The 25,527-nt window shown below is 48.8% G+C and overlaps 1 protein-coding gene and 1 long non-coding RNA gene across 3 annotated transcripts in view; one reads left to right on the top strand and one right to left on the bottom strand.

The window, feature by feature from the left end:
- LOC119442200 (uncharacterized) overlaps positions 1 to 25,527 on the bottom strand; it is a 53,622-nt gene that overhangs the window by 17,930 nt on the left and 10,165 nt on the right. For both annotated transcript variants that reach the window (XM_049661961.1, XM_037706979.2), the window contains exons 4-6: positions 16,478 to 16,625; positions 13,789 to 13,975; positions 12,562 to 12,736 (exon numbers count right to left, since the gene is read on the bottom strand). In XM_049661961.1, coding sequence (XP_049517918.1) covers positions 12,562 to 12,736; positions 13,789 to 13,975; positions 16,478 to 16,625 — 510 coding nt within the window. The remainder of the gene's footprint in view (positions 1 to 12,561; positions 12,737 to 13,788; positions 13,976 to 16,477; positions 16,626 to 25,527) is intronic.
- LOC125943229 (uncharacterized) overlaps positions 1 to 25,527 on the top strand; it is a 40,580-nt gene that overhangs the window by 14,518 nt on the left and 535 nt on the right. The window contains exon 2 of the long non-coding RNA XR_007465676.1: positions 5,981 to 6,260. This is a non-coding gene — a long non-coding RNA (uncharacterized LOC125943229). The remainder of the gene's footprint in view (positions 1 to 5,980; positions 6,261 to 25,527) is intronic.

The raw sequence follows: 25,527 nt of genomic DNA, 5'->3' as shown, positions 1-25,527 counted from the left end.
AACCGGAACGGGAAGCCCAGCCTCGAGTCGATCAAGCTTCGCTCCAATCCCGAAACATACAACATGTATAGCAGCGGGGAGAGCGGGCAGCCTTGCTTGAGGCCTCGGCGCACTGGCACTGGTAGCGATTGGGCACCGCCCAGACAGGCAACAACTGTATTGTTTTTGTATAGTCTCCGCAGCATGTCTACCAACGGTGGTGGCATATTCAGGGCCGACATTCGGCTCAGCATCGGCTCGTGAGGGACGCTGTCATACGCCTTTGCTACGTCGAGGAAGCATGCGACCAGACCCCGCGATTCCTTCCGGGCCAGATCAATGGTCTGGCTCAGGGTAAAGAGATTGTCTTCCAGGCGACGATCTGATCTGAAGCCGTTCTGTAGCTCTGTCAGGGCACCCGATCGCTCCGCCCAGGCCCTCAGCCAGCTCTTTACCACCGTAGTGAAGAGCCGGTATAGCACACTGGTCACCGAGATGGGTCGGTAGTCTTGTATGAGGCCAGCGTCCCCACCTTTCTTGTGGATAAGGCACACACGACCACACTGCCAGTCAGCTGGAACTGGCTCCCCGCTCAGAATCTCAGTGAACATGTGGGCCAGGTTGTCGCGTGCTATGTCCCCCAGGGTTTTCACTAGGCCCGCCGGTATCGCATCCAGTCCCTGGACGGTGCGCGAGTCTATCCGAGCAAGCGCGCGGTCCAGCGCTAGTCGGGACACCTGCCATTTGCACTCGTATATGACCGAGTTACCGCTTTCTGGGGCTGACATTGCATAGTGCTCTTCGGTTGCAGTAGGCAGCGCGGGGTCATACAACTGCTCCATGTGTCGGGTGAGATAATCTGGTATGTCACTGACTGGCTCACCTGTTGTCTCATCTCGGATCTCCGGTGGGGCGGGTTTCCGGTCGAGTGTTGACACGTACGCCCAGAACTTTCGGCCTCCTTGGCGCTGCGCAGCTGTCATGGACCTCAGCTGGGCGTGGTCGTGTGTCGTGATTTTGCGCTGTACAACCTGCTGCATAGTGCGCTTGCAGGCCAGGTACTGGTCCCACAGATCTTGGCACACGTTCGAGGGGAGTGCCGCTGTCACCGCGGCACGGTGCTGACGGTTGGCCGCTTTACGTGCGTCCAGTGCTGCCTTCACCTCCCCGTCCCACCAGCCGTTGCGCCGCACGCCACCTCTTAGAAGGCCGTTTCACATGGCGCGATTTTCACACAGCGACACAGCGAATTCTGTCGCTCAGCGACCGCCGCGACGTCGCTGGCTCTCTGCGATAGGATTCCAACATGTTGGAATTTCCGTCGCTGAGTCGCAGCGATCGGCGCGATGTGGGCGGAGCAACGTGGCATAACAACAAGCGCCGTCGAAATAGGCGCTTTCCTGTTTTACCGCGTGTTAGAAGCTCAGCGGAGCAATGCCGCGCACCAGTTTCAATGATGTTTTAACAGAGCGTACCCACCAGCGCCTGTGGCTCAGGAGCTTCATGAACGACTTTTGTTTTCACTAGCTCGCACAATTCATTTAAAAGGAGAAGCTGCATGCTATCCAGGTCGGGAGCTGACGCCGCCTTCAACATACGGCACGTACCCTCATGATCGTCGCCGTCGTCAACGTCTTCATTGCTACAAATTGTGCCAGGCGCCTGCACACTCAATAGTAGCTTCTTCATTTGGAGAAGCAAACACGCCTCCAGAACAAGAGTTGTGGCTTCCATCGTACCGCAACAACAAAACTAGAGTGTTCAAAACAAAACCACCCCACCACGCCGCACGCTTATGCGGTTTGTGCAGCATTTTCACTAGCCGCAACTGCGGACTAAGCGATCGCAGTCTCAACGCGTTTAAAGGCTGAAAAATTGTGTACTACTCTATTTTGAAAAAAATAATATGAAATTGTAATATTTGACTAGTTTCCATGTTGTTTTTATTTAACGATGCAGGCATGGATACTTTGTGAGCAGGAAGCAAACTTGGGCGTCGCTGCGACGGAAATCGCGCAGTCAAAAACGCATGCGAAAGCTGCCAGCGAAAATAGCTCTGCGACGTACGTGACAGAACGATTTTTTTCGCCCCAATCGCGCCATGTGAAATGGCCTTCTCGAGTTGGAGCGGATCTCGTGGGCATGCATGATGCGCCGCAGTTCCCCAACGTAATACCGATGTCGCCATCTATGGAATGTACCAACACTAGCGAGCATCTTGAGCTTGAAGTAAATACGTAAAGATGGCAGCACCGCTCATTTGTTGTTGTTTTTCTTGACTGATCTGAGAGGTGCCAGCTCAAGGACCGCACACGCGAGTAAATTTGTTCAGCTATGGCGGTATTCGGTCATTCCAGCGACGCAGGCGGTGCCACGCGGCCCTCTTCCGAAGCAGTCACCCGGTGATAGAAATCTGCGACTCAGTTCGGCGGTTCGGTCTCGCGGTAGTCATGGACGTGCCGAAGATGAAAAAAGCGAATAGTAATTGCATTTTCAGCCAATGGTGCAGCGTGCCGCAGTTCTCAAACCGTGCCGTAGCGGGCCCTTGATTGCAATCGTCTGCAGGCAGAGCGATTTGACGCTGACCTTGGTGTCTGTAAGGGACTTCATGCCGCCGCATATGATGTGATCGGCGTTGAAAGCAGCTTCACCTTCATTCGCACACCTTTGCGTAACTTTAGCGAGATAAAGCATGGTCTGCAGCGAAACTAGAGAGCCTGACATTGCTTTGCTGCTCGAGATGCACACGCTTGCGAGACTGCCTTATCACCGTCTCGGCAGCCATTTTCACCTACCGTCGCGCCGCCTATAGTCGCTGGAATGACCGAATGAGAGTATGTCTACTACTATGAGAAGTGCCAGATTTAGAATAGCTCATAAGGCCTTGTATGACATTTATGAGGAGGCTAAACGGTGTGGCCGCAATTTGTACAACAAACTTTTACTCGCCAAAAGTGGTGTTGCCCAGGAGCAACAACGGGCATATGCGGAGGCGTGATCACATGTATGATATCGTTTGTGGCAGTTTTTTGCTGTGCTGAAGGTAAAGCAAAGCAATAGCTAGAGTGTTCATTCTACCGAGTAGAAAAAGGGTTCGTCATAAGGTCGTATTTTTTGTCCTTCATATATAGATGGCGATGTCAAAAGAAACAAAAGTGCCTGACTGATGAAATTCAGGAGCTTATCTTTCTTCCGGACGGTGAATTGTCCGACGCAGACTTCGACAGCGACCCGGATGACCCCGGCTATGATCCGAGAGATGCTCAAAAATTGATTGATACCTGTCCACTAGAAATAGTGACTAATCTTCACGATAAAGAGCCATGCGTAGAGGATGACGATGGAATGTCAAACGATAATGTTGAAGCTTTGCCAGTTACTTCTCGTGCCCACTCAGTGGCTCAGCGCAAGAAAAAGAAAGAAAACGTTCGCAGAACATGGAGGAAAGAAGAGCTTTCGGTTGATGACACTGACTGGAATAAATTATAATGGAATAATAAATAAAAATAATAATAATAAAAATAATAATAAAAATAAAAAATAATAATAAATTAATAGCGAAATGATATTGGAATAATAAATATTGACCTATGTCTCCTTCAAAGCCGCAACGGCTTCAAGACATTCCATGTGAAGTAGGACCACAGATGCCCAACGTTGCTCTGGAGCAACACCCCATTATGCAGCCATGAATAAACACAATTTTTTTCTGACAGCATAATTCGCATATTCGGTCCGTCCTTTATGTATGCTAAAGTTCCTGTGATGCTCTTTATTGAAATAAAGTTTTGGGCATCAAAGGATGAGCAAATTTCTGTATCCTTGAGGAAAGTCGTACATTACGAAGTGCCGGTAACACGTTCAGACAGTTGCAGCAGCGGTCCGCGAAATTGGCCACACAGATTCATTCTATTCCTTAACATGCCAGTCACTATTTTTGCAGCCAACTACTGCACACGTCTTCAATCCACATGATTCAATCTAGCATGATTGGAGCACATTGTGTTAGCGAAAACTCCGTTGCATTTCTGACAGCTGATCGCAAGGTAGAAGCGGTAATGGTTTCGTATTCGTGCGCGGTCGCTGAGGAGAGGTATGGCGCCGCCATGAGCGCCATCTCGTTTCTCGCAAACAAAATGCTCCGCGAAAAGGGTCAATAGCTCCTTGATACGCGCGTGCTATTCAGCGTGAGCTTTGATGTGTCTGAAGGTTTAGATCTGGCAGTGGAGCAATCGAAATGGAAGTCGAAATGGAAATCGAAATCGTTCATTCGTTCGTTCGTTATATTCGCTTACATTGACAATCATCGTCGATGGTTTCCGAACAATTTTCTTTATCTTCAATATTCGTTTGAGCGCTGCATCCCCCTAGAGTTACAAATAAAGTACCATTCCTATTTGTGTTTGAAACTTCGAATATGAGAGCTCACTCTTAAGCCATATGACATTGTGCCCTCGCTAGACTGCTTCTCAAAAACGTTGTTATTCTGCGTATTGTGCGTGTTATTCTGCGTATAGCCAAATTTTCAGGCGGAAATAGAAGCCAAAAATTACGCTGAATAATGTGAGAATAAAAACCGAAAATGCTAAACCCTACCTAAAGTTCTTTCTTAACGTTCACACTTGCTAAGCACAATCCTTTTAGATGCGAGAAGCGAGTAGTAGAACATCTACAAATGAAAATATGTGTGAGTACTCCTTTAAACGCACAGCGCACGTTAATCAGAGAAAGATGAGTATTATGAGTTGCAGAAAAAAAAAAACAGTATATAGCACTGCTGCTTGTTCGTTCACGTGCACGTAAACCACCCCCTTTTTAAAGCCCCTTGACCTGGCATGTGCCTGTAATAAAATGCTATCTTAATTCTCTGTAAGTAGACATCGACGTTAGTAGTTAAATGTGGCTACTTCGAGCGACTGTGACACCACGTACCATTGTCCAAAGTTATCTTTCAGTCACGCCGTATGCCACATTCCCAACGGTTAGCTGATGGAGGAAGAAGAAAAAAACGAACGCTGTAGAAATAGCATTTCACCCGACCAAGACATCGCGCCAAAAACACCCTTGCTTTTTACTGCTAAATGCATTTGCAATCGTTTATGCATGTTCTAAAAGGTGTACAAGCTAAAGAAGCTGCACATAGTGCGCATTTCATGACGTTTATTTTTATACCATGAATACAATTGAAGCACAGCTATTGAACAGGCATCTCTGCTCGTACTTGTGCCAGCAACGACGATCCCAGTTGGCGTCCATTCTTTACCTTTTTTATCAGCCTTCTCTTCGTTAAAAACTCAGAGCACACTACACCATTTAATTTCGCGCCCAGTGCTTCCCGCCTGTTGCGAGAACTTGTGATTGCGTGCGAACGACAGGGCACTTTGCTAAGCCGCAATTTGCCTTGTACAGAGGGCGTTACTGGCTCGCGTGATTTTTCTTCCCCCCTTCTGGACTTATTCATCGCCTGTCTCAGACTCTACAAATACAGCGAAAATATAACCGTGTAGCGATGAAACTGGAACCCGTTGTTGCTCACGAACCTGGAGTTTATCTGCTCTCATTTCCAAGCACGTACCCAGGTCAAATAATATAAACCAGCATTCCCTTCGTTTCACCGTCAAACGTTACACCACGTGTGTCTCACTTCACAATGAGAGCTGTAACAACTGACCATGGCACACAACCAGCTGGTGCAGCAGTGTGGCCAACGAAACGTACGTCGACAGCGAAACGTGACTGTCGTGGGGCACCATGTTACATGCCACCTGCTGTTGCGATCACAAGCGATCACAAGATCAAAGGAAGTTTACCTTGCCATTACCACTTTCATTTTTGCAAGTCTATACTGTACGGCGAAGTGTTTGCGGTGAACGCACCACGAGTTCGGTCCTTACAGGGGGCATCAATTTCGGCAAAGCTGATCTGAGCCCAAGTCGGTCGTGTTGCATACATCGACAGGCATCGCGTGAGTGGGATCGGTTGCGAGGCGCCACAGCATCAGTGGCATTGGATGTATGGCCGGGATAAAGAGGTGACCCCTTTCATTCTGCAGAGTAAGTGGCTCTGCAGACATTGTGGCCGGGCCCTGATGCAGCGCGCAAGTAACCGTAGGCCGCACCCTTGCATCCACCACCGTGGACCAAACGCTTTCGATGCACAGGCATGGTAGTACAAAGTTTGCTCCATCAGTATCAGCTTAAAGAAGAGTGCAGCGTGTCTATGGCATCGGGTGCCTTCCGCCTGCTATGCGTGGCTGTTCGAACCATAGGCAAGACTGAAAGGTACGATCTTAATACTAGAAACGAAACACGAATAGTATCCTGAGCACAGCGTTCAACAGTGATACAGTTCGGTGCCTTAGGCGCAACACGTTTTCCTAGAGACCGTCAAAACAGTGCTTAAGACTGCTGTCGGTGCTTCACGTTCACAGTTCACCCTTGTGCATGTCACTGGGAAAGCACATCTCGACGAACATGCTCTGTACGGAATCACTGAGCGTGCTGTCACCGCAGTCGACCAGCGAAGAGGGTGGCGTCAAGTCTTCCACGGCTGAGCCGAACGCGATCTGCAGCAAGTCGCCGTCCGGCGCCACGGCGCCAGACGTGTTGCCTGGTTGGTTTTGCGTTTCTGTGGCTTGTGTCGAGTGCGCCGGTTGTGGGTGCAACTCAAAGTCGGGGGCACTGAATCCTGCGGTGACAGCGGCGGCGCCGTCTGTCGCTAACCCGGCGGTGCTGATGTCGCAGCTGCCTCGCGCCCAATTTGGCCGTCAGCTCAACTCGTTACTAATTGCAGACAAACTAGATAAACACGGAGATCGCAAAAGATGAAGTCTTCGAGGAGGGTAAATCAACGAGTTCAGCTGCACGGCTTATTGTAACCATAACACTGTGGTCGCGAATGAATGCCAGTGAGCGGTAAATAATGAATCAGTGAGCGGCAACCGCAGCTGTGAACGGCACACGAAATCGTGTGCCGTTAACAGCCCTTTACGTTTGCGATGCGTTATGCTTTATTCTATGATAGTCTTATCATCCACCGCTCACGGCCGGCTGATACCGTTCATAACGCAAGCGGACCTTCACTCTGACCACTGACCAAGCGCGAAAAGCACGAAAAAGCATCAGCATCGGAAAGGCACCACTACAGAATACCGGCCAAGGTCAATTCAACCCCTCTCACATCCTCCGCACACGCACACATGCCCGCTTCCCGTACGCTCCTGTTACGTCCGCAGCGTCAGTTCGAAGCCATCTCAGCGCAGGCAGTACAAGTAGCCGCCGCTCAATCTAGAATTTGCGGCGCAAGAGCGCGACACGCTCCCCCCTCCCTGTTTCTCCTGGGCTTCGTTTTCCTCCTAAAGCTAGGGCAGGATGGAGGGGGTTTTGAAGGAAAGTGAGGGAGACCTCACTAGGGAGCTCACAGCATTCAGTACCATCAACACCCTCTAGCACAAGTTTAAAGATGCAGCACCCCTGGAGTGTGCGACGCTATGTCATCAGCCGGAGGCGTGGCCGGAGATGACCGAAAGAACGCCATGGCGTTCACGGCCACGCTGATACGCGAGCACATGTGATCGCGTTCCGGCGCGGCCGTGGCTCGTCAAACGCTGCGGACAGTCGCTGTGGTCCAATGTATAGGGTGCCTTGATACCTACCTAGCCTTGGTACCTTTCGGACGAAAGCACACGCACACACGCACCACACACACACGCTGTTACACGAAACACGCGCGCACACATACATGCACGCACAAGAACACGCACACGCAAGCATACACACACGTGCACACACGCACGAACACGCACGAACACACACACACACAAACACGCCCACAGGCACACAAACATGCACATATACACGCACACACAAACAATGAGTAGGCACACACGCAAACGCGCTGAAACACGCACGCACACCCACGCACGCACCTTCTGATATACATTGCACATTTTTCAGCACTAAATCTTCATCAGAAGCTTGTTCACATCAGGAAATATAAATAGCGTGAATATGCTTCTGGGTACAAAGTTACTACTACCGTAAATTCCTGCAGTTCCTGCAGCACAGCGCTAACTCCATGGTGTGCGTTCACCGCCATCTCGTGACGTCGCGATGGCCCGTAAGGTTTCCCTGTCACCCTTGTGACGATGGTTAGACATGGCAAGACCCTACGGTTTCGACCTCGCCAGCTTCTGCAGCGTCGCGAGAAGCGAGGGAGATCGACGCCGTATCGAGTGCCCATTTTGGTTGGTTCCGTTACCGCTTCTGCTCAGCGTTCCGTTGACCTCTTATCTTACTTGTTTCTCTGTAATCCGCCTGCTGCCTGGACTGAGCGTCGGCGCTGTTGCTTTCATCGCGACGCCATGACTGTGCACTGACCGTGCTGCGTAGCTATGCTGGTGGCAATTGTATCATGATGGGTACTCCTGTGGCACTTGCGAAGCATCCTGTCCTTTCGACCTTCGAGCACTACTTCGAAAACGGTGAGGTGAGCCGGACTTTCAGCAATGCATCCGGTATTTTGTAGTTTGCTTAGGAAACCTGTTACTTCGGCCTTCTTTTAATGCAATAGCAATTATATAGACACGCCAGGCGTATTTCTGCCGCCGGCGTTGGCGTCGCCGTGATGCTCCGTATAAAGTCCAAGGGCGATAACACCGTCGCCGCGCGCAGCTTGCTGCATGTGCGAATGAAAGCGTGCGAGGGTAGCCGGCGATCGCGTCTCAGTCTCGCGCACGCCGTCTTCCGTCGCGTGCAAAGCACTGGGGGGAGGAGAGGGAGGAGGGCGTAGTTGTACTCCGGCAGCAATTGCGTATTTCGCGGTCGCGCGCTCACTATGTTGAAAGGATCTGTGTGGGGGGCAGAGCGCCAACGGCTCATACCTTTGTGCGTGCTGTGTTCTCGCTGCTCCGTTTGCGTTTACGCAGACAGCACGAAGTTCATTTCATTCGCGCGCTGACACCGTGCTTGTTAATTTAGTTACTTAGTTATTAAATGAATTTTTACAAGTTTACACGGCCGATAAAATTACTATCCCTATTTCGTATCATCATCATCATCATCATCATCGTCATCATCATCATCAGCCTATATTTTATGTCCACTGCAGGACGAAGGCCTGTCCCTGCGATCTCCAATTACCCCTGTCTTGCGCTAACGTATTCCAACTTGCGCCTGCAAATTTCCGAACTTCATCATCCCATCTGGTTTTCTGCCGACCTCGACTGCGCTTCCCTTCTCTTGGTATCCATTCTGTAACCCTAATGGTCCACCGGTTATCCATCCTACGCATTACATGGCCTGCCCAGCTCCATTTCTTCCGCTTAATGTCAACTAGAATATCGGCTATCCCCGTTTGTTCTCTGATCCACACCGCTCTCTTCCTGTCTCTTAACGTTAGTCCTAATATTTTTCGTTCCATCGCTCTTTTTGCGGTCCTTAACTTGTTCTCGGGCTTCTTTGTTAACCTCCAAGTTTCTGCCCCATATGTTAGCACCAGTAGAATGCAATGATTGTACACTTTTCTCTTCAACGACAGTGGTAAGCTCCCAGTCAGGATTTGGTAATGCCTGCCGTATGCACTCCAACCCAATTTTATTCTTCCGTAAATTTCTTTCTCGTGATCAGGGTCCCCTGTGAGTAATTGACCTAGGTAAACGTACTCCTTTACAGACTCTAGAGGCTGACTGGCGATCCTAAATTCTTGTTCCCTTGCCAGGCTATTGAACATTATCTTTGTCTTCTGCATATTCATCTTCAACCCAATTCTTACACTTTCACGATTAAGGTCCTCAATCATTTGTTGTAATTCGTCTCCATTGTTGCAGAATAGGACAATGTCATCTGCAAACCGAAGGTTGCTGAGATATTCGCCGTTGATCCTCACTCCTAAGCCTTCCCAGTCTAAGAGCTTGAATACTTCTTCTAAGCATGCAGTGAATAGCATTGGAGAGATTGTGTCTTCTTGCCTGACCCCTTTCTTGATAGGTAACTTTCTACTTTTCTTGTGGAGAACCAAGCTGGCTGTGAAATCCTTGTAGATGTTTGCTAAGATATTCACGTATGCCTCCTGTACTCCTTGATTACGCAATGCCTCTATGACTGCTGGTATCTCTACTGAATCAAATGCCTTTCCATAATCTATGAAAGCCATGTAGAGAGGTTGATTGTACTCCGCAGATTTCTCGATTACCTGATTTATGACATGGATATGATCCATCGTAGAATATCCCTTCCTGAAGCCAGCCTGTTCTCTTGGTTGGCTGAAGTCAAGTGTTGCCCTGATTCTATTGGAAATTATCTTGGTGAATAGTTTATACAATACTGAAAGCAAGCTAATGGGTCTATAATTCTTCAGTTCTTTAACGTCTCCCTTCTTATGGATTAGTATAATGTTGCCATTCTTCCAGCTCTCTGGTACACATGAAGTTGTGAGGCATCGCATATAAAGGGCCGCAAGCTTTTCAAGCATGATATCTCCTCCCTCTTTGATTAAATGTACTGTTATTCTATCTTCTCCAACAGCTTTTCCCCTGGTCATGTCTTTCAAGGCCCTTCTAACTTCAGCGCTAGTTATAGAAGGAGCCTCTGTATCCGGTTCATCACTATTTTGAATGAAAGTAGCTTGGCTGTTTTGGGCACTGTACAGGTCAGTATAGAATTTTTCCGCTGCTTTTACTATGTCATCGAAATTGCTGATGATATTACCATGCTTATCTTTCAGTGCATACATCTTGCCTTGTCCTATGCCAAGCTTTCTTCTTACTGATTTAATGCTGCGTCCATATTTTACGGCTTCCTCAATGTTTCCCACGTTATAATTTCGAACATCCCTTACTTTTTTCTTGTTGATTAGTTTTGACAGTTCAGCGAATTCTATCTGATCTCTTGAGTTGGACATTTTCATCTTCTGTCATTTCTTTATTAGGTCCTTTGTTTCTTGGGAGAGTTTACCTATTGGTTGCCTTGGTGCCCTACCTCCAACTTCAATTGCTGCTTCTGAGATCAACCTAGTTACGGTTTCATTCATTACCTCTATGTTGTCTTTATCTTCCTTTTCTAAAGCTGCATATTTATTTGTTTGCAAGCACCAGCGTGAATTGGCCTGCTTTTACCCTTACTGCCTCTAGGTTGGCCTGTTTCCTCTTGACTAATTTCACTCTTTCTCTCTCTTCAAATTGAGAGAAATCCTAGACCTCTAGAGTCGCCCATGACTAAAGTATACTGAGTTTGCACCTTTCTCATCGCTAATTCAACATCTTCATAAAACTGTTCTATTTCTTCATCATCGTGACTAGAGGTTGGGGCATAGGCTTGTACTACCTTCATTTTGTACCTCCTATTCAGCTTTATTACGACGACTGCTACCCTCTCATTATTGCTGTAGAATTCATCAATGTTGCCCGCTACGTTGTTATGCGCTAGAAATCCTACCCCGGATTCTTTCTTATCTGGAAGACCTCTGTAGCAGAGGACGTGGCCGTTAGTCAGCACTGTGTAAGCCTCACCAGTTCTTCTAGCCTCACTAAGGCCAGTAATATCCCAGGAAATGCCTCATAATTCTTCAAATAGTCCTACTAAGCTAGCCTCACTCGAGAGGGTGCGCGTGTTGAACGTTGCCAGGTTCAGTTTCCATTGGCGGCCTGTCTTGACCCAGAGATTCTTAGCACCCTCTGCCGCATAGCAGGTCTGACCGCCGCCTTGGTCAGGTGCTCCGCAGCCACTGGGAACTGAGGGCCATGGGTTAATTGTCGGAGTCATGAAGGAGGTAGTGGCCGAATACTGCACCAGGGAGGCCAATTCCTGTTCTGGTGAGGGAGTGACTTTGATGAAGCTTAGTGGGCCTTCCTAGTTTGGTTGCACCTGAACTAGTATAGCCCCACTAGCTCTCGGTGATATATTTTTTTTTCTTGCCGGTGTCAGGCACCACTCCATGCCTGAATATGTGGTGGACTGGAGTAGGATTCGAACTTACGACCTTCAGATTTGAAGCCGGGTATTCTGCCTCGGCTCCACGCCACCACTTCGTATAGATGTCTACTAATTTGCTATCGCAATCCACGCTTCGCCTGTCGAGGCGAACTGCAACATTTTTACGCAGAATTCTGGCGACATCCTTAAGAGACAATCGTGGTGAGCATGGCGCAAATCGTCAAAAATCGTCAAAAAACCAATCGTCAAAAACCAAAGCGAGACAGAGAAAGGCTAAGACACACGAGCTCGTGTGTCTTAGCCTCTTCTCTGTCCTCGCTTTGTGCGCAAAAAGTTCTTTCGTGTCTTACCAACATGACCAAACAGCCACCTCAGTGCTTTCCACAACTGAGAGGATGCAACGTAAAGAAGTCTGACCCCTCAGGTAGTATAACTCTATGCATAACCAAGTGTGGAGCAGGCTTTCACCTTTACGTGTTGCAGGAGTGTAACATGCTGTTTTTTTTTTTTTTTTCGTTTCATTTCTGCTTGACAGCATCCTCCACCCACATGCAGTACTACGTTCGCGCACTTCCATTATGTGCACACGCATATACAATAAAAGGCGAGTAATATGCGAGTTCGAAGCGGCACGAGGCAAGTATATACTCACTGAGGAGACCTTTGAGGACGTCTACGCTTATGCCGGCCAGCCCGTCGACGGCGACCGCCGAGTCGATATTGCCTTCGCTGGCCAGGATGCTGGCTTCGGAGAGCAAGGAAGACGGCCGCTTGGCGTCGTGGCGCTCCTGCTTGCGGGACTTGGCCCGCCGGTTCTGGAACCACACCTGCATTTACGTGCCGCCGTATGTTACCGCTCACACACTTGAACCTGTGGCGAATTTTTCAGAACATATGGGGGTACCATAGCGGCGAGACAGAAATGCAGAATTTTTTATGCGTGGAATTGTAACAAGGCCTAAAGTGTAACAGCCGAGTCATAGGGAAACCAGGATGGATGGATGGATGCTATGAGCGTGGTGGTGGTGGTGGTGGGTTGTAGCAACAGGCGGGTTTAGCCTGGCGATCAAGACCGGCAATTGGTCAGTCCGAGCGTCTCTTACAATATGCTATGAGCGTCTCCTTTAAGCATCTCCTTGCAAACGGAGCGGTGGGTTGCGCCACCAAGCTACTTTTCTTATTTTGCCTAATGCTCTACCTATCTCGTTCTTTTTTTTTTTTTTATACAGACAAAACATCCCCAGCATCAAACTTTGGGAACCTTGGTGTTGTACGCTTCCTTTCTTTGCAGTCTCCCTACTTTTCTGCCACCAAACCTCCAGTCGCCTTCTACTAATCTCTAACTAACTAACCGACTAACTCTACTAACTCTAACAGCCGGACGTAAAACACACCATCTGTACGCGAAGAATCAGTAGCGCACCCAGGATCTCTGCCATGGGGGGGTTGACAGTTTGCCAATACCATCTAAACAGCACTAATTTCGATTTCTTCATGGGAAGTTGTAAAAAAAATGTGCTTTTTGCGAGTGTGCAGATGATTGCGCGTCTTACATCTTAGTTGCAGCACTCAAATGCGTAAGGAAAAAAAGGGGTTAAACAAAAGGGGGGGTTAAGTCGGCTTCAGGGGGGGGTTACAACCCCCGAATCCCCCCCGTCGGTGCGCCACTGCGAAGAATGATGAACCGTGCTCAAAAATTCACTTCATGTACGTTCCCTAACAGGTGCAAATGACAACAACTTGCATTGATCGCAGTCGGTGGAAGATCCTTACATGCCCTGCTAAACTAACGAGTGTTGAATGACTCGCTACACCCTATATATGTATACGGAGGAGCCTCCGACACAGTGCGCAGGCAACTGTCCAGAGCTGTCCTCACCTGCACTCTCGCTTCGGTCAGCTGTATCTTGGCAGCCAGTTCCTCCCTGGCGAACCTGTCCAGATAGCGGCTCTGTTTGAACGCTTTCTCGAGCTCCTTGAGCTGGAAGTCACTGAACGTTGTGGGGTAGCGATGCTGCTTGCGCCGCTCCCGCCGGCCACCGCCACTGCCGTTCACGGACACGCCGCTTGTGTGGAGAAGAAACTCATGTGTAAAGACACAGGAAGTCTTCTAATATCGCGTCCCAGCCCCAAGCACCCTAACTGCACTGAATCAGTGTGCTGCCGTTAAGACAAACTCGAAGGGATTAGGAAAATCTGTTTGTCGTAACAAAACTTGTCAAAGAAAAGAAAATCACAATTATAGGTGCACCAAAATATTAAAATTAAAAGGCACATGTTACAAAAGTGACATTCATTACCACTTGCATGATTTAAATCATTCATCGTTCATGTTGCATTATTTGGGCCATTCAGTAATTCTGCTTACTGGCACTTTGTAAATCTGTGTGCAATCTCGAAACTGACATTTCAACGAATTGCCATGAGCGGCATATTAGCTGCATCATGTGTGAACTTTTCTTTGTGTCCTCATCATTGTTATCAGCCTGTAAATAGACCCCCAAAAAATCTCCTTCCCAGTTACATGGTGTGAGCCCTGCATGTTTTCACGTGAAACTGGCATATCTAAGTAAAATATCTGCTTGTGCCGGAGCAACCAGTCACTCTGGGACCCTCGCTGAGCCAAGCAACCTTTGGTGAGGGCCGCGGAAGATCTGGACGGTTCGAGTTAAGCAATCGTTTCTTTTTTTCTCGTTTTTTTTTTTTTTTGTTGCGTACAGTCCATAGAAAACCAACCAAGTATTTGCACCTTTTTCGACTTATTCTGGTTTCGCATGCGGTTTAATATACAGCACCGCATCTGGGTCGGCACAAGCAGACTGCACTTCGAGCCTTGTCGTGCCATGCCACTTCTTGTCATCCACAGAACCGGTCCCGTTAACTTGGGAGTAGCTTGTCGGTGCCCCTTTGAGAGCCCCTTACTGGTACAATAATTCCTTCAATATCATGAGTAGAACCTAGCTTCGCGGTAACAGCGATATGCACTTTAAATAAACATACGCTTTTACTGTAATTCTCTATGGCCACTATTAGCGATCGACTTCTATTACGAGTGTTGAACATTTGGCAACATAACATGCAGACAGACGAACTAACTCCGGTATTTATGTAAAGTATAGCTAGTTTTGTAGAGCGACCTGGGTGGTGCTTAGAGCTGGCAGAACCCATAACAGCAATCGTCAGCAGCTTTACGGTAGTCACAAAAAGAGGGCGTTCGAACAGAGAGCGCGACTTGAGCGGGGGTGACGTATATAATAAGGTGAACCTACGGCAGCGACAACAAAACCAAAACAAGTGCACGAATGACACGAAAATATAAACCAAGCGTCTGGCTAATCGCACGGCACTTTTTTTGTGTTTCACTGGCTTTGTTTCAGGCTTGGGGGGAAAAAAAACTGTTATGTAGAACTTATTGAACAACAGAAAGCTGGATCGGGAATTTTCCAGGGTGGTCTACAATTTTCTCATTGACACTTTTGCTCTGAACATGACATTTATTGAAGTTGATTTGTTAATAATAACTACTCATGTAATTAGGCGAAACACAAAGAATATAGTCCGACTTGCTCCGAGCGACGGCAAACCTTGGTTCTGTCCAGTTACCTAGCACTTGCATATTTTCAAATTTTGGCACAAGTTACATGAGACACATGGTAGGTGCAGAGCATAAGAATGGGCTAGTTGGTAATCCACAATAAAAGCGACTACAGCGCGGAAACAGACAAGGGACTTATATAACAGTGACAGAAAGAGACATTGAGTTGATACCTATACACAAATTTGTGAATACATGACCGCCAATCGCACGACGCATAGGCAGCGAAGGAACAATGATGGGAATCAGGCAAAAGTAAAACAAACAAAATATCTACAAAGAAACATCGCACGCCGCACTACCCAGGTCTGAGAGTTATATATAGCTGCAGGACAGACAGCGCTTGCGTCTATCCCAGTCATTTGTTGCTTGACTGTTTCTGCAGTCGGTTTCCTTACTATATAGATGCCCATTGCCATGTACAGTATTTCACCTTTTTTAGCCAAGCAATTAAATACTAAGTTCACCACTTTACGCCGCTTCTAGCCTGCGACACTGCAGGGGGTGACCTGACAGCACGCCACCGACTCTGACAGTTACCCCAAGCACTATGGACCAGGCCCGTAAGCAGGGGGAAGTTTAGGTGGTCCTAAAAACTCCTGAAATTAAGGCTGCGGTAATATATTGCTCAGCAGGCTTTACATATTTGCCAATAAATGCATTATGTGCATATATGTACTATCATATGTCCGTAATGCGCTTGATTCATACGCAAAAATAAGGTAATAGAAAAATTTCATAATGGCCACCGTTGTATCCACAAAAGCCCTCTCGAAAATAATTCCTTGGCATGGCCCTGCTTTGGGCTTTGCCACTTTTACTTAGATGATTCGGCTTTTAAAAATATTCTAGTAGCTAAGCTTAACGCGTGCCAACTTCCTCCAATTTGCATGCGCCTTTCATATCGCTATCACCCTTTCGCGAGTACCGTGGTGCGCATCGCTAAAGTATCTGTCAGACGTCTTTGACTCACCCGGTCGCTTGGCAGGTTTCATCTGCGGTCACTTCGTACAGGCTTCCGTCGTGGTTCTCCGAACACAATGGATCACTAAAGTCAATCTCAGTCCCATCTTCGACAGGTGTTACGGCGACGCAGTGCCTGGCGTCCAAGGGATCTGCTGCTTCGTCGATTAAGAGCACACGGTCACAATGCAACTTTCTTAACTGTCACTCAGCCAATATTTAGTCACGCGCTTACAGTAGTCAGAGGGACGCTTCAGAAACTTGCAAGTTGGCATATCTTTCATATCACTTCAATTTGCACTCAGCCCTTACAGCTTCCTGTCTGCATAGAGCGTAAAGAGTACTACCATGCACTTTTTAAAACTGCGGAGCACGTGACCAATGTTGTTACCACACACTCTGACGCTGCTCATTTTCTTCGTAAACCAATTTCTTGGAATTTCTTTCCCAGTTCTTCAGCTAATCAAATCCACAAGATGCTAAAATGGGTTGAACTTTTGGGCATGCACAATTGTTTTAAATTTAAAAACACACCTGTCACTATGAGTGAGTGTTGTCACTGAAATACTTATTCTGACATACAGCATTTACACACAACAATCTGTGCTTCTGTACTGCTTAACCCTTTGGTGCCCACTGTTGCCCAGGGGCAACAGCCTAAAAACTATTTTTTTCTTGAACGCACCCTGCTTGGATGGATGGATGAGGCTGAACCCTTTAAACCGGGCGGTGGCATACGCCACCTAGCCATGACTATTAACATATTTTGTACTTTGTGGTGGGTGAAATTTCACCCCTGCCTTGATTTTATCCACCAATCAGATAACCTCTGTTTGGTTATTTCTACCCGCTTAAAGTCTATTTTGCCTTCACTGTCCCTAAACCCCAATGCTTTGAAAAAATCAGCCCCGTTGCCTTGCACTGTAGGGTTAAGCCCTTTACAGAAAAGTATGAGGTGTTCAGCCGTTTCCTCTTCTTCTCCACACGCACAGCACAACGTGTCTATACCTTGGTACTTGACTCGGTACATCTTAGTCCGCAATACTCCCGTCCTGGCTTCAAACAACAAAGAGCTTCCCCTAGAATTATCGTAGATATTTTCTTTGGCAATTTCTTGCTTGAAAGTTCGGTATGTTCCCAGTGCTGATTTCGTCTGCATCCCTGTTTTCCACAGACCCCTCTCTGTTTCCTTAACCTTTTTCTTAACCGCTGTTTCCTGGTTTGCACCCCTACTGCAGTCCAAATATTTGATTGACAGTTTTCTGGTCAGCTTCCTCCATTTTGTATCAACATTCCTCATGTACAAATAACTGAAAACTCTCCTTGCCCACCACTTTTCTGCCATTTCTCTCAAATGCTCCTCAAATTCTATCTTGCTGCTGGCTTCCCTGCCCTCGAATGACGTCCATCCCATGTCACCCTGTGCCCCCTGATTTGGTGTATTTCCGTGTGCTCCCAGAGCCAGTCTACCTACCCCTCGCTGCTTAACTTCCAACCTTGCTCGAACCTCCGATCTCATGCACAGGACCACATTGCCGAAAGTCAAACTAGGGACCATCACCCCTTTCCAAATCCCTCTCACCACTTCGTACCTATTGTAATTCCACAGTGCCCTATTTTTCATCACAGCTGCATTTTTGCTACCTTTAGCCGTCACATATTTTTCATGTTCCGTTAGGTACTCAGCCCCATTGTTTATCCACACTCCAAGATATTTGTACTGGAGTCTTGGGCACGCAATCTCAAAGGCCTGTCGCAAACAAGCGCATTGGATGTGCTGCTGCTGATGTTGATGATGATGTGGCTTTCCCCTTTGTATCGGGGGGGCGCAAGTTTTGCACCCTAGCCGTTAAGTCACAGCAAAAAAAAAAAGGAAAAAAAAATAAGAAGAAATGGAGAAAATAGAAAAATATGACGGGGGGCAGTACTAAGTGCGGATCATTGGGCGACCCGTGAGTCAATGACACTTGGCCGCACTCCTGTCACTAGCGTCTCCGAGGGCGGGCTGCCGGGTCAGCCACCACCACTGTCGAAGTCTTTCTTTGGTTATCGCCACCACCGGGGACGGCACGACGTCGTGAGCCTCAAAGCCCAATGCTGGGGAAGAGTGGTACCCTCTAGGTGCGTTGGCGACACCCCGACACACTGGACAACGACATGCATCGCGCACTCTTGAGCCTCCCCACATGCCCGGCAGATGGCACTTTGCACCATTGGGGATGCGTCGAAGCGCTGCCGGTATAGAAGGGTCCGGAGTGCTCCTGCGCGCGCCTCAAAGAGCAGTGCACTCCCCGTGTCGTTGTCGTAGAAGTTTTCCGTAGCTGGGGTGGACTTGGGCGAGTGGTATAGTTCAAGGGTCGATTTTCCAAGCATGGAAGAGCGCCACTGCTCCGTTTCGACCTCGCGTACTCGTTGCCGTGCCGCGTGGCTCCGCCTCTGAGCGCCTGACGCTTGTAGCGGCTGGGCAAGGAAGCCGAACTTGCGGCTCAGCGTGCGCACTCGAGTGGTCCATGCAGTCTGGGTGCCCCTGAAGCCCATGTATCGGAAAACACGGCGCGCCCATCTCTGGTCTTCCATTTGGCGAAGTCGATCCTCAAATGCTACCTTGCTGCTCGCCTCTCGCGCCTCGAATGACGACCACCCCAAGTCGCCCTGAATGGCCTCAATGGCCACGCGTCCGTCGCAGCCGAGAGCCACGCGTCCCACTTCGCGCTGCCCGCGCTCCAACCACGCTCGGGTGTCGGCCGAAATGCACACCACCGCGTTGGCAAAAGTTAGCGCTGGGACGTGGAGAGCCTTCCATAGCTCGCGAACGAGTATATAGCGGTTGCACCCCCACAGTGACCGCCGGCGCAGCACGGCACTGGCTCTTCGGCATGCTTGTCGCAAGTGTTCTTCGTGTGCCCCCAGGAGATCCGGTGATGTAGAGAGGGTGACACCAAGGTAGCGATATTCATTGGCTCACGGGATACTGTCGTTGCCCGGTAAGAGCACCGCATTCTCTTCTGGTGTGCCAGAGAACTGTAGAACTGCGGATTTCTTCGGGTTGAAGGACAGGCCGAGGTGGGCGAGATGGGTGGCGCTCAGGGTGACGAGTCGCTGGAGGTCGATGACATTTTCCGCCAGGAGCACCAGATCGTCAGCGAAGGCCAGGCCAGGCAGTATCCAGGTGTCCGGGAGCCCCTCACTGAGAAACCGGAACGGGAAGCCCAGCCTCGAGTCGATCAAGCTTCGCTCCAACCCCGAAACATACAACATGTATAGCAGCGGGGAGAGCGGGCAGCCTTGCTTGAGGCCTCGGCGCACTGGCACTGGTAGCGATTGGGCACCGCCCAGACAGGCAACAACTGTATTGTTTTTGTATAGTCTTCGCAGCATGTCTACCAACGGTGGTGGCATATTCAGGGCCGACATTCGGCTCAGCATCGGCTCGTGAGGAACGCTGTCATACGCCTTTGCTACGTCGAGGAAGCATGCGACCAGACCCCGCGATTCCTTCCGGGCCAGATCAATGGTCTGGCTCAGGGTAAAGAGATTGTCTTCCAGGCGACGATCTGATCTGAAGCCGTTCTGTAGCTCTGTCAGGGCACCCGATCACTCAGCCCAGGCCCTCAGCCAGCTCTTTACCACCGTAGTGAAGAGCCGGTATAGCACACTGGTCACCGTGATGGGTCGGTAGTCTTGTATGAGGGCAGCGTCCCCACCTTTCTTGTGGATAAGGCACACACGACCACACTGCCAGTCAGCTGGAACTGGCTCCCCGCTCAGAATCTCAGTGAACATGTGGGCCAGGTTGTCGCGTGCTATGTCCCCCAGGGTTTTCACTAGGCCCGCCGGTATCGTATCCAGTCCCTGGGCGGTGCGCGAGTCTATCCGAGCAAGCGCGCAGTCCAGCGCGAGTCGGGACACCTGCCATTTGCACTCGTATATGACCGAGTTACCGCTTTCTGGGGCTGACATTGCATAGTGCTCTTCGGTTGCAGTAGGCAGCGCGGGGTCATACAACTGCGCCATGTGTCGGGTGAGATAATCTGGTATGTCACTGACTGGCTCACCTGTTGTCTCATCTCGGATCCCTGGTGGGGCGGGTTTCCGGTCGAGTGTTGACACGTACAGCGGTGAGCACTGTTAGGGTGAACACGCGAGCGCGTGGCCGACGGCACTGTCAGCGCCCCGTTACGGTCATCACTGGAAACATTGCGCATGCGCATCACGCCTTCCGCGAAATAATTGTTCCACCGCGCGCATGACGTCATGAATGCACTTGTTCGTCGTCTGCTAGCCGCATTTTTGTTTTCTAAGCCCATGCATCCTGCATTTTAAGATTTCTTTAAACATCTGTGCTTGAACAGAACAAGACAAAAAAAACTTGTATATCTATGGGGGCGTGTCTATTCGTTCCCTTCAAAGTTGTTGTGCATGCAACGCCGTATATAAAACAACCAAACATCTTTCGCAGCCGTTCATTCTGTCGCCAGATCGTATTATGGCTAGGGTTCCCGATGATGAACGGCGCTCAATTGTCGATCTTTTCCTGAAAGGTTATTCCCAGCGGTATATTGGCGCTTTAGTTAATAGGCCCCTGAAGACTGTGAACAGGATAATTCAAGCCTACAAGTATGAAGGTCGCATTCAGGATGCACCCCGCGCGCCCCGCCCTAAAGCTACCACAGACGATGAAGACGCCCTCATAGTTGCAGCTGCTGTTCGTAACCCTTTCTTGCCAGCCCCAGCAATACGCGAGGACTTGGATTTGGACGTTTCGGACACCACTGTTCGACGTCGCCTGCGTACTGCGGGCCTTCGCAGTCGCGTCGCAGCGCAGAAGCCACTACTAACGGCGGCAAAAAAGGACGCACGACGGCAGTTCGCTGAGCTGCACGAAGCATGGACATCAGAAGAGTGGGGTCGCGTCATCTTTTCGGATGAGTCGACGTTTTCGACGCGACAAGACCAAAGATTGCGTGTTTGGAGACTACCAGGCACACGGTGAGGCAAACTTCCTGCTTTGAAAAGCAATTGTTTTAGTTAACGTCACAATGCCACGCAGGAACGACCCGGACAACGTGCAAGGTGTTTCTGCCAGTGGAAGATCGAGTGTGAACGTGTGGGGTGCTGTTTCAAGATATGGTTTAGGGCCCCTGCAACGTATACGTGGACACTTATCGTCGGAACAATACTGCAACATTTTGAACAATGTGCTGTTGCCATATGCGAGCAGTTTATTCCCAGACGGTGATTACCTGCTCCAACAGGACCGGTCACCGATACACACGGCGCGGGCTGTCAAGGAGTTCCAGGCGGAGCAGCACATGCAGCTACTGGAATGGCCTCCGAAAGGAGCGGACCTGAATGTGATAGAAAACGTGTGGGGCCGTCTGAAAGCTTCTTTGGCAAGGAAGCCCCTTTATTCCGCGACTTCGGACCAGTTGTGGGCGCAAGTCAGCAACGAGTGGGAAAGGCTGAAAGCCGATCGGGAATATGTTCGATCACTTTACGACTCGTTACCGTCCAGAATAGCTGAAGTCGTTGCTGTAAGTGGTCACATGACTCGCTATTAGATTTGCTCATGTTTTATATTTGTTCTCATGGTCTTGTTTAACTTGAATTGCAAAAGTGCAATTTTCTTGAATAAAAAGTTTAATAATTATCCCTCTTACACTCACTTTTTTCCTTCACGCGCCAATCTTCAATCCAGATGGACCTTGAAATGCAGAAGGTATCAGCTCAGCGAACAAAAAATGCGGCTAGCAGACGACGAACAAGCGTATCGATGACGTGATGCGCGCGGTGGAAAGAGTGTTTCGCAAAGCACATGCTGCGCATGTGCAATGTTTCCAACGATGGCTGTTACGCGGCGCTGATAGTGCCGTCGGCCACGCGCTCGCGTGTTCACCCTAACAGTGCTCACCGCTGTACGCCCAGAACTTTCGGCCTCCTTGGCGCCCCGCAGCTGTCATGGACCTCAGCTGGGCGTGGTCGTGTGTCGCGATTTTGCGCTGTACAACCTGCTGCATAGTGCGCTTGCAGGCCAGGTACTGGTCCCACAGATCTTGGCACACGTTCGAGGGGAGTGCCGCTGTCACCGCGGCACGGTGCTGACGGTTGGCCGCTTTACGTGCGTCCAGTGCTGCCTTCACCTCCCCGTCCCACCAGCCGTTGCGCCGCACGCCGCCGTTTCACATGGCGCGATTTTCACACAGCGACACAGCGAATTCTGTCGCTCAGCGACCGCCGCGACGTCGCGGGCTCTCCGCGATAGGATTCCAACATGTTGGAATTTCCGTCGCTGAGTCGCAGCGATCGGCGCGATGTGGGCGGAGCAACGTGGCATAACAACAAGCGCCGTCGAAATAGGCGCTTTCCTGTTTTACCGCGTGTTAGAAGCTCAGCGGAGCAATGCCGCGCACCAGTTTCAATGATGTTTTAACAGAGCGTACCCACCAGCGCCTGTGGCTCAGGAGCTTCATGAACAACTTTTGTTTTCACTAGCTCGCACAATTCATTTAAAAGGAGAAGCTGCATGCTATCCAGGTCGGGAGCTGACGCCGCCTTCAACATACGGCACGTACCCTCATGATCGTCGCCGTCGTCAACGTCTTCATTGCTACAAATTGTGCCAGGCGCCTGCACACTCAATAGTAGCTTCTTCATTTGGAGAAGCAAACACGCCTCCAGAGTTGTGGCTTCCATCGTACCGCAACAACAAAACTAGAGTGTACAAAACAAATCCACCCCACCACGCCGCAGCGTAATTCATTTTCCAGGGCAGCTGGGCCCTCGACTGTGGCGCCGCCGCTCGGGAGAACTTGAAACACGGCGGCGCCTCGGATCTGGGCACTTTTGCTCCCTAAGGATCGCCTTTGCCTAGGTACCACGCCGGATACGCCACTAGGTCCATTCGCCCCTAGCTACGCTGGCTGCACGGCTGCACAACTTGAAACACAGCCGCGATGAAGACGCGCCTGCTGCATTTGTTGCGCTGCCGTGCTCTACAGTCGTGAAACGTGTTTGTCGCGATGGGGGCATATGAAAACTCGATAATCGCAAAGTGGTGAGTAAAACGTTTCAAATTAACGACGCGGTATCAGTATTTCTGGTTCACTTTGGTGCCGAAGCATCGCTTGTCTCGCGGGAAATTTGCACGCTGTGAAAGTATATTGTGAATCTACCACTGGGAATTTCGCGTATAAATGCATTTCGAGATTCTGCGTTTACGAAGTAACCTGGCAGTAACTATAGCCTTTCTGCGTGACACGCAGAATAGGATAAACACACACACTCAGTGAAGCTACTGAGCTGTCGAAGTGATGAAGCGCTTGTACATAATAAGCTGTCGCATTTGATTGGGTGCGACCTTTGTTTAGGCTAGATATGCCTAAAGCAACCTCGCTTTTCTAAAGAAATGACTAGTTACAAATTTATGACATATGATATACACCACGCAGTTACGGGTATATTTTTGACCATACAAAAATACATTTGATAAATAAGCAACTGCGCACTGAAAGCGAAGCTGAAGGAAGATGTGGACACAACACAAGTGCTGAGTTTCAACTGGAAATTTTATTGAATGAACGGGAGGTAATATAGACTTAAACTGCTCATGCGCCTGCAGTGAACAATTCATGACAAGTATTCGTGGTTAGATCAGGTGATACTAAAAAATTATAAATTAACAACAATCTAAAGCAGCGCCCACCTCGGCTATCATCGATCGGTGTTCTGGTGCTGCACAATCTCGCTAACACAATCAGTTAGTCAGCCTTCAGTAGCCCTCCAAGAAAAAGAAGTTTCCTTTTTAGACCACGTTAATCATTGATAGCCGGGCAGCACGCTTAGTAGAAAATTGCTGAAAAATTGGGAAAAAAAAAATCAGAACCATTGAAATGACTTGACATTGCTTTAAGCAATTGAGTGCATTTCTCACAGCTCCAGTCAGTATGCAAGTTTCACTAAAATTTTATGTCATCCTTGAGTGGCTGATTCATGTCTTCAATGTCTTTTATTCAATTATTGTTTTTTACAGACAATTTATAGACCTGGGTTTTATGTTTACTTTTGCTTTGCAGTTTGAGTTTGGCGCACACCCAAAAAACACGTTTTTTAATTGTTGCTTCTGTTATTAGCTTCTCGTACATGGCAGGTCCCAAGCTATTTTCATTCTTAACACTGCTGGCATTTTCATTTTCTACCTATGCTGCACCAATAATGGTTCCAATAAAAAGTATAGTTGATGCAAACAAATAAATTTTGCTACGAAGCTTGTTCTTTCATGAGGAAACATCTTTTTGTCCTCCACAAAACAACCTGTAACTGCATGGAACGGGCAGCACAAACAACGAGTACTAAAAAGAACCACACAGGACGAGTGCTGAAGTTCAACTAAATTTTGTCCACAGAAAACTTTTTTAAATACAAACAAGATTCTGTAAGCCAAGCTGTCATACGACATGACAACAGAAAAAGGAAAAACAATACAAACGGCAAAGATATCAAATACTTAAAAGCATAAGAAAACTTATATGTTGATACCAGGTATGTATCGTGACACACTAGTTCGGAATCACTTGTAAAATCTTGCACATGTGCCTAGCTCTTTTCTACCACGGCTACTTCACTTTGTAAAAGTGATACCGACGCCTGGCTGATGTACGCACTTCTTTTCTTTGTGTGGTATGCTTCAAGCAGCTGACGCGACCTCCGATTTTTGTGCTGGAGAAGCACTTCAGCCTCACTAAGTGTCGGTGCACAATCTCAACTTTTGCGGTGCAAGGCCAAGTGGGAATGCACTACATCTGTACATCTCCCAGTTCGGCCTATGTATATTGGACCGCGGGAAATTGGTAGACAGTATACCTCCCCACTTTTACAAGGCACAATATGCATGTGGTGCTTGACTTTGCAAGTGCTTGTTCGGTAGCACTGGGTGCGGGCACGTGCTCTTACTGCTGAGCAAGTTGTTCCAAGTTTGCAGATTGACAAAAAACACTGCTTCCATGTTATAATTGCTGGAAACATTCTCCAATCGATGTTACTCATTGCCGCTGCCCGTTACCA

The sequence above is a fragment of the Dermacentor silvarum genome, chromosome 2 (genome assembly GCF_013339745.2).
Source record: "Dermacentor silvarum isolate Dsil-2018 chromosome 2, BIME_Dsil_1.4, whole genome shotgun sequence".
Taxonomy (NCBI): domain Eukaryota; kingdom Metazoa; phylum Arthropoda; class Arachnida; order Ixodida; family Ixodidae; genus Dermacentor; species Dermacentor silvarum.
This window is presented reverse-complemented; position numbering and strand designations above follow the sequence as displayed.